This window comes from Octopus sinensis, linkage group LG8, assembly GCF_006345805.1.
Source record: "Octopus sinensis linkage group LG8, ASM634580v1, whole genome shotgun sequence".
Classification (NCBI taxonomy): Eukaryota; Metazoa; Mollusca; class Cephalopoda; order Octopoda; family Octopodidae; genus Octopus; species Octopus sinensis.
The window spans coordinates 71255726-71265725 of record NC_043004.1 but is presented as its reverse complement, the minus strand read 5'-3'; the positions used below and the strand labels follow the sequence as shown (position 1 = coordinate 71265725).

Below are 10000 nucleotides of genomic sequence, written 5' to 3'. Positions count from 1 at the left end.
AATTTTGTATATTTTTACCGATAATGATTCTTTTAACATACCGAACTACCTTTTACTCTTTATTATTATTATTATTATTATTATTATTATTATTATTATTATTATTATTATATTATTACTATTATTATTATTACTATTATTATTATTATTATTTTTATTATTATTATTATTTTTATTATTATTATATATATATATTATATATATATATATATATACTTTCAACAATTGAGGGTAAAATTAATTAATTATTAATCAATTTCACCAAGTATTCAGTATGCAAAGGGACCATTTAAGGCGAATTCAAATTATTACATTATATTAAAGGGCTTAGTAAAATAAATTAAGTTTTTTTTAGCTACTATTTCAATGAGTTATGCGGCAAAGTAATTTATTTTACTAAGCCCTTTTATATAATATATATATATATATATATATATATATATATATATGTCCCACAAAGCGTGATGCCTAAACCAACCAATCAGCTTAAGTAATTAAGTGATACTACACACTGATTGGTCAGAATACAGTTTGCAAAACCTAGCACTCTGGAGCCTCTCCCAGCTGTATTTATAGCACATAATCAATCATCTTGCTACAGTCAAACATTGTGAAGCATGACTGCAAGATTGCAGAATTCAATGCATGAAAGTACTAGTTCAATCAGAATGAATATTTAACATTCTACTATTTCATTTTATTTTATTCAATTATAATATATTATCTTATAATATATCATTATAAGATTGTAAATAAAACGTGAAAATCAGACAAGGTTGGAATTCTTTTTATTAATATATTCTTCTATACACAATCACACACACCCATATATATATATATCTATATTCCTATTGTGTATATGCCAACATGTCTGGAAAGCAACAAACAAAATTAACAGAATCAGAAAGAATTCTAATGGAAATTTCATCGAAATTATCAACACTCATCACGATGATTGACACACAATCCTCTATTTAAAGGAAATAGAAAAACAGTCTACAGACGGAAAACTTGGAAATGAGCACATAAACTCTGAAATTAAGAATTTAGCTGAAATGATACCAACAATTATAAAATCTACAAGAGAAAGCCTACCACAACCTCCTTGGATGTCAGAAATAAACGAAAGAAATCTGGAAAAAGAGGCACACCGAAAAAGAGAAGAGATACAGAAGACATGGAAAAAACTCCTTAACATAAGAAAACAAAACTTCTGGAAGGCATATAAATGCGAAAATATGCTGAAATACATTCGAAATGGATATCTTTAGCGGCACCCAATACTTCCTCGGAAGTACCTAATTAAAGAAATTGCAGGAGAACCAGAGGAAGAAACTAAACTTCGATGGGACCTTAGTTTGATAAAATTCAGGACCGACATCTCCATTACCCTGTCTAAACAATCCGCTACAAAGCCAAATACGAAGCTATCGATGATCAAATCAGAGATGAAATATCCAAACTAACGACCGGCAATATAGCAGAAAAAATGCGAGAACTATGGATCAGAGATATCTCGAAAGAAGAAAGCAGATCAAGAAAGTTTTGGCAGCGGAAACAATTATTTCTCGACAAATATGCTACAAATTACGGTAAAGACACCAGAACTCCGAGAAATAGCATTAAAAGTGGACAACCTCACCAACGCAACATACACCAGAACACGTGGCAACATGAACACCCCGTTTCACCACGAATCGAAGACGAACTACGGTAAGAACTCTTCCCATTTTGTATGCAAACACCCTAATGCACACAACATGAACAAAAAGCACAAACAAAATAGATATTGTTTTGAACAGACCATTAGCAGTAGAAATAACAGGAGATCATTTTCAAGACCTCAACAGAGATTACCCACAAGAAACTGGACAAAAAACCGATCTAGATCTAGAAGTAAACCCAGATCATTTCTCCAGGTGGTTAAAAACAATGCTAACAAGAAATTGAAAAGTAGCATACATAATACCAAAAACAAGACAGAAAACATAACGAAACCAAGTAAAGTACCACAACCAAAACGCAAAATTCATCAAGCAAACATCAACAGGAATATAAATCATAACCAGAAAAAAATCTATTTTTTTACGTCAGGACAACAAACACCGGAAAAAGAAAATCCAAGAGGAAACATACCCCAAACAACTGAACGTATAGATCCTAAAATAATTAATTTATCAAAAAGAGATCTTGACAATGATGAAATCCAACTTCTGTCAAAAGGACTGAAATTCACACCTACACCAACAGCCAACCACCAAGAATTAAAGGAGGATATCCAAAATTCTGTCGAAAATTACGACTTGTAGAATTCTTCGCTAACAAAAGTAATGAGATTGATGAATCCCTAGTAAGGAATAAATCAGATTTCACCCCACCAAAAGGAAGAAATAACTACCTTGACCAATACATTGATATCCTGTCTAAATTTCCCCTTAGACGCAATACCAATGTTAGGCCAACATTAGCAAATCAGAGATGTCTCTGCATGTAAACGTATACAAAACGATCAAACAATAATAATTAAACAAGCAGATAAAGGTGGTGCAATTGTTATTATGGATACCGAATACTATAAGGATTTGGTTGAAGACCAACTGAAGGATACAACCTTCTATTGTGAAATACCCGCAAATATAGACCACCACATCATGAAAAGATCAACAACCTGATTTCAACACACCACAACTCACTTACGGATAATGAAAAAGACTACATCACCAATTTTGAACCAAAACCCAGCAACTTCTATGGCTTACCAAAATACACAAATCAAAAAACATTCAACAGGCAGTAAAAAACAAGAAAGTGAGTACATAAAATTATTACACTCATCCAAAAGACCTAAAACTTAGACCTATTATAGCTGGTCCAGCATGCCCTACACACCGTCTAAGCAATTTTATTGACATTGTTTTGAAACCACTATGTACTCACATACCAAGTTTCATCAGGGATGACATCGACTTCCTCCCATCTTCCCAAAACAACAGAAACAACAGTTTTTTACTAATTTTTGATGTGGTAAGCCTCTACACCAATATTTCCACACGATTTAGGAATAAAGGCGATTAAATACTGGTTAGAAAAACATAGAGAAGTGATTCCCAGCAGATTCACAGTGCCATTTATATTAGACACAGTCAAACTTATTCTAGAAAATAACACATTCTTCTTCAATGGAAAGAATTACATCCAAATTAGAGGCACGGCGATGGGAACGAGGTTTGCTCCCGTTTACGCCGCCACTCTGTAATGGGATACTTAGAAGAACAACTCTACCAAGAGGTGGAGGTAAACTATGGCACTGGATTTAGAAAGTATATTGAAAAGGCATGGAAGAGATACCTAGACGACTGTTTCATAATCTGGACAGAATCTCTAAATACTCTGGAAGAGTTCAATATCCTCCTGAACAACCTACACCCATCTCTCCAATTTACAAAGGAGATGAGTAGTACCAAATTACCATTCCTGGATATAATGGTAATTAAAAAAGACACCACCATCACCACAGATATATACTATAAACACACAGACACACATCAATACCTAAATTTTAAGTCGTGCCATCTACCACATACAAAACGTAACATCCCATACTGCCTAGCCAGAAGAATTTGTACTATTGTAGAAGATGCAAATATCAGGAACAAACGCCTAATAGAACTAAGAGAATTTTTGCTCAAACAAAAATACCCATCTCTACTTACAGAAAATGGCATACAGAGGGCTATAAAAATACCCATACAACAACTTAGGACAACCCAAGGAAGAGGAAAACAAGAACAAATCATACCATTCATAGTGACACACAACCCATGTCACCAGAATATCTTCAACATTGCCAAACCAGCAACCTACCAATCATTGCCCAAAGTAATGAATTAAAAGACATAATCACGGATCGAGCTATGGTGCTTAGTAAAAGACAGCCTAAAAACTTGAAAACATTACTAACAAAGGCAAAATTTGACCTCAGCAACAAAGACCAAACATTCACGGTATCTAAATGCAATGATAGCCGATGTGGCACATGCCAATTCATACATACCGGTCAATATATAACACAAAAACCGGGAAAATATTCACAAACGCGAATATGAACTGCAAAAGCAGAAATTTAATTTACTGCATCAAATGCCCAAATTGTGAAGAAATATATGTAGGTCAGACGGGAAACGCACTATTAGAACGCTCACGTGTACACCGGCAACAGATTAGAGACCCAGAGGTCCGTCAGATACCTTCAGTAACCACCACCTAGCAACATGTGGTCGGAAAATATATATAATATTTCCATTCTACAATTACACAGCCCAAGTGAAATCGAGAGGAGAATCAGAGAAAGGAATTTTATTGATAAATTCGAACCCAAGCTAAATAAGCAATAATAATAATACTTAGAGGTATTACTTCCACTGCTACGATCATGACCACTAACAACAACAACAATACTAAAGGTGATCAAGATGAAGATAGCAGAAAATTATCTTATTGAGGGTTAAAAATTCTATTGCCACCACCATCACCACTAGCAACAATAATTAAGGTGCTGACAATGATGATGATGACAATTGAAATATAAAAATATAAAATCTCTGACAAAAGGATATTTACAACATTTCTAAAAATAACTCAACAATTGCTGCTTCGGCCAGGTCAAGATACAGGACTCTTGACATGTCCAACAAAGCGTGATGCCTAAACCAATCAGCTCAACCAACCAATCAGCTTAAGTAATTGAGTGATACTACACACTGATTGGTCAGAATACAGTTTGCAAAACCTAGCACTCTGGAGCCTCTCCCAGCTGTATTTATAGCACAGAATCAATCATCTTGCTACAGTCAAAAATTGTGAAGCATGACTGTCAACACTACTACATGAACCCGAAGATTGCAGAATTCAATGCACGAAAGTACTAGTTCAATCAGAATGAATATTTAACATTCTACTATTTCATTTTATTTTATTCAATTATAATATATTATCTTATAATATATCATTATAAGATTGTAAATAAAACGTGAAAATCAGACAAGGTTGGAATTCTTTTTATTAATATATATATATATTATATATATATATATATATATATATATTATATAATATATATATATATATATATATATATGCATACATATATGGCCGCAATCAAATGGCTGAAACAAATAAAAGTATAAAAAGTATATATATATACAGACGAGTTTATTCTAATTTTTTCCCGCTACTGTCACATACTCTGCTACACAAATTCTGGGGAATTCGCCCACACTCACAATTAGTCATTAATAAACATTAACACACGCTTTGGTGTAAATAGATTTGCACATACATAGAAATTCATGCAGTAAGTGATTCTCCGGAACTGTCACGCTCTCATACATTCATATCTAACAAATGAGCACACATTCTCATACACAGATTAACAAGCTAAATAACAAAGACATCTTTCGAATGGTGGATGAAGGAGCTAAAAATCCAGGATGGGTTAATATTACAAACCTACAAATATAGTGAGAATGAAATATAGGCGCAGGGGTGGCTGTGTGGTAAGTAGCTTGCTAACCAACCACATGGTTCCGGGTTCAGTCCCACTGCGTGGCATCTTGGGCAAGTGTCTTCTGCTATATGTATATATATGTATGTGTGTGTGTTTGTGTGTCTGTGTTTGTTCCCCTAGCATTGCTTGACAACCGATGCTGGTGTGTTTACGTCCCCGTCACTTAGCGGTTCGGCAAAAAGAGACCGATAGAATAAGTACTGGGCTTACAAAAAGAATGAGTCCCTGGGTCGAGTTGCTCGACTAAAAGGCGGTGCTCCAGCATGGCCGCAGTCAAAATGACTGAAACAAGTAAAAGAAAGAAAGAAAGAAAGATAAAAAAAGTTGTGATTCAACTTACATAATTGTTAAACTGGACATATTTCGGAAGGTGTCCACTTTGACTTCTTTGATATCATTAGAACTCAAATCTCTGGAATAAAAAATTGAGTTAAGACGAGATTGTATAGAACATTTTTGTAACAGAATTCTGTGGATATTTCTACAGTGTTGAAGATACCGCATCTGATGGCGGTATATTATTGTGATGAATGATGTTGATAATGAAACGGACGATGATGTACATGACGATGTTTATGTTTAAGAAAGATAAAAATCTAAATGAAAATGATGATTTAGATAAAGACATGGTCGAGCATGTTGATCAATATCACAACATATATGGTGTTGTTTAAAATTGCAGATGATTAAGGCGAATGAATGAACTAGCGAATGACAGAGGACAAGCGAAATACGAAGAAACCATGTAAAAATAATTGAACGGCACAGAAAAAAATCAGAAGAAGGAGGAGAAGAAGAGGAAGAGCAGGAAGAAGAAGAAGAAGAAGAAGAAGAAGAGAAGAAGACGAAGAAGAAGAAGAAGAAGAAGAAGAAGAAGAAGAAGAAGAAGAAGAAGAAGAAGAAGAGGAAGAAGTATAGGTTGGCATCAGTGGTGATATAGATGTAAACACCGCACATGGTGTACAGGCCGAATTTCAGATACATATTGATAGATTCGCTGGCACAACCTTACACAGAGGCAAAATGCTGATATCTGCACATAAACATGTTTGCACTAATTATTCCCGTTTATTATCACGCACCCATATGAAGCCTGAACAACAACACATATTTTGTTCAAAGAGAAATTTTAGATTTACACACAGACATAAGAATGCAAGCACCATATCGTTCCCATTATCTATCAACCTCTCGTATTCCCCATATCAAGTAAATGGGCACACCCTAGCAAACGCAGACACACAATCAATAAAACACATCTTTAGAAAGACGGGCGAGCGTGCTTAGAATGAAGGATGGCAGGGTATTTCAGATTTATAAAATTATCGTCAATGAAATACTAAGAAAGGAAATTGGTTCAACTTACAGTTCTCTCAAACTGGACAGATTTTGGAAGGTGTCTGATTGGATTTCCTTGATATTATTATGACTCAGGTATCTGCAACATAAAATTGAGTTAATAAGACAATGTAGAGAACATATTTGTGACGGATGTTTGCTAAACAATTAATTGATGAGATGGACGGAAAGTAGAAAATGATGATGATTAATTCCATGTAGATAATGGTGACAATTATGACTGTGAAGGTGATGATGATGAAAGTGGTGATAAGGAGGAGACGGTGGAGGTGGAGGAGGAGGAAGATTCGATAATGGTGGTAGTAGTGTAGGAAGTAGGAGATTTTGTTGTAGAGGAAGTGATGAATATGATGATGAGGCAGTGGAAATTATATGGTAGCAGTGATGAGGCAGATGTTATCATGCTGATGATGGGGGTGGAGTTGATTACTCTGATGTTGATGTGGATTAACATAACTATGATGATGGCGAATATGATGATGAAGAAGAATATGATATTGAAGAAGATGCGGTAATAGTTAAGACATAGAAAAAGGTGTAACGGCGAAAACTTCTGAAGAAGAACAAAAAAATAAAGAGAAAGAACAAAGAAAACGGAAAGAAGGAAAAATAGAATATTTACAGAAGGAGTCTTCCATGAATAAAAGAAGTACAAATAGAACAACGAGAAGAAGAAGAAGAAGAAGAAGAAGAAGAAGAAGGAGAAGAAGAAGAAGAAGAAGAAGAAGAAGAAGAAAGAAGAAGAAGAAAAGAAGAAGAAGAAGAAGAAGAAGAAGAAGAAGAAGAAGAAGGAGAAGAAGAAGAAGAAGAAGAAGAAGAATAGGTTGTAATAATTGGTGATGTAGACGTAAACACCGTACATGATATACAGGGCGAATTACACGTACATTTCGACACACTCAAAGTCACACATCCATACACCGAGACAAAAATCTGATATATGTACATAAACATGTTAGCACTATGTTACCGTTAACTGTCACGCATTTATTTATACGAAGCCTGAGGAATAGACCCCTCACACATATTCACAAATAATGCACACTTTGGTCAAAGACTGATTTTATACATACACATAAGAATGCAAGAACCAAACGACTCCCTTTTCGTACAGCCCATATCTTATAAATGCCCAAACACTAACAAACGCAAATTCACAAGAAACAAATCACATCTTTGAAAAGACGGGTAAGGATGCTTACAATCAAGAATGGCAATATATAACAAATTTAGATATATATCGTCAATGCAATACTAAAAATGAAAACTGATTTAACTTACAGGTCGGTTAAAAGGGACAGATTCCGGAAGGTGTCTGCCTGGATATGCTTGATGTTATTGTCACTCAAGTATCTGCAACATAAAATTGGGTTGATAAGAAAATGTATAGATAATAACTGTGACAGAGTCTTCGCTAAACAATCAATTGATGAGGTGGATAAAACGTAGAACAAGATTACGGTTAATTCCATGAAGATGATGACGACGATGAAGATAGTGAAGACGATGATGATGATAAGAAGGGGAAGGAAGATTGGATAATGCTGATAGCAGTGTAGGTAGTAGTGGATTTCATGGTAGAGGATGTGATGAATATGATGATGGGGAAGTGGAGAAGAATATACGGTAGTATTGATGATGAAGATGTTATGATGCTGATGATGAGTGTGATATTAATGTTGATTATTCTTGTAATGAGCATGTCTGAGGTGATGTTGAATATGGCAGAAACGAGCTGGCAGAGTGGTTAGCACGCAGGGCGAAATGCGTAGCCGTATTTCGTCTGCCGTTACGTTCTGAGTTCAAATTCCGCCGAGGTCGACTTTGCCTTTCGGGGTCGATAAATTAAGTACCAGTAACGCACTGGGGTCGATATAATCGACTTAATCCGTTTGTCTGTCCTTGTTCGTCCTCGCTGTGTTTAGCCCCTTGTGGGTAGTAAATAAATAGAAATAGGTATTCATTATGATGATGTTCGGCGGAATGTTACTGTCGGAGTTGAATGTAATAGTATTGAAGATTCTGCATCTGATGGTGGTATTTTGGAATGGTGAATGATGTTGATGAACTTGACGATGTCTGTGTGTGAGAAAGATAACAGTTGAATAAGTTTGATGTCGGTGATGAGGACATGGACAAAGACGTTGATAATTATATCAGCAGATATGTTTACATCAACGTAACGTGACAGTACCCTATGGGAATTACACACCACTGTTTAGCCCTAGGAAGCATCGAACGCTTGCTGTCGGCTTTGACACATTTTCTGTGTCCTTATATTTCCTAGGGCTAAACAGCGGTGGTGTAATTCCCATACGGGACTGTCACGTTAAGTTGACAGTATGCAACCACTCTATCACTCCACCACCGCTCATGTCTCTCAGAGACATTTAGAAATTTAATATTTCTGATATGTTTACATCGTTTTAGACGAATAAAAAAGCTGGTAAATGACAGAGAAATTAGAAAATATGAAGAAATCGGGTAAAAGAAAGGATGAAATGCACAAGAAAAGAGAGAAGTAGGGCGAGGAGGAGGAGGAGAAGAAGAAGAAGAAGAAGAAGAAGAAGAAGAAGAAGAAAAAGAAGAAGAAGCAGGAGGAGGAGAAGAAGAAGAAGAAGAAGAAGAAAAAGAAGAAGAAGCAGAGGAGGAGAAGAAGAAGAAGAAGAAGAAGAAGAAGCAGGAGGAGGAGGAGAAGAAGAAGAAGAAGAAGAAGAAGAAGAAGAAGCAGGAGGAGGAGGAGAAGAAGAAGAAGAAGAAGAAGAGAAGAAGAAGAAGAAGAAGTATAGGTTGGTAATCAGTGGTGACATAACCGTAAACGCAGCATATGATATACAGACCGAATTACTCATACATTTTGATACACGTCCAGGCACACATCCATACACAGAGACAAAACTCTGATATATGTACATAAACATGTTTGCACTAATTCTTGCCGTTAATTGTAACGCACTCAATTATAGGAAGCCAGAGGAACAGGATCTCCCACATATTCACAAACAACAACGCAATATTTGGTCAAATACAGATATTGCACACACACAGAGACGTATAAATGTAAGCACCTAATTG

The 10000-nt window shown here is 35.4% G+C and overlaps 1 protein-coding gene across 1 annotated transcript in view; it reads right to left on the bottom strand.

Moving 5' to 3' along the window:
• LOC115214841 overlaps positions 1–10000 on the bottom strand; it is a 235523-nt gene that overhangs the window by 212299 nt on the left and 13224 nt on the right. The window contains exons 2-4 of the mRNA XM_036505154.1: positions 8207–8339; positions 6933–7004; positions 5907–5978 (exon numbers count right to left, since the gene is read on the bottom strand). Coding sequence (XP_036361047.1) covers positions 5907–5978; positions 6933–7004; positions 8207–8339 — 277 coding nt within the window. The remainder of the gene's footprint in view (positions 1–5906; positions 5979–6932; positions 7005–8206; positions 8340–10000) is intronic.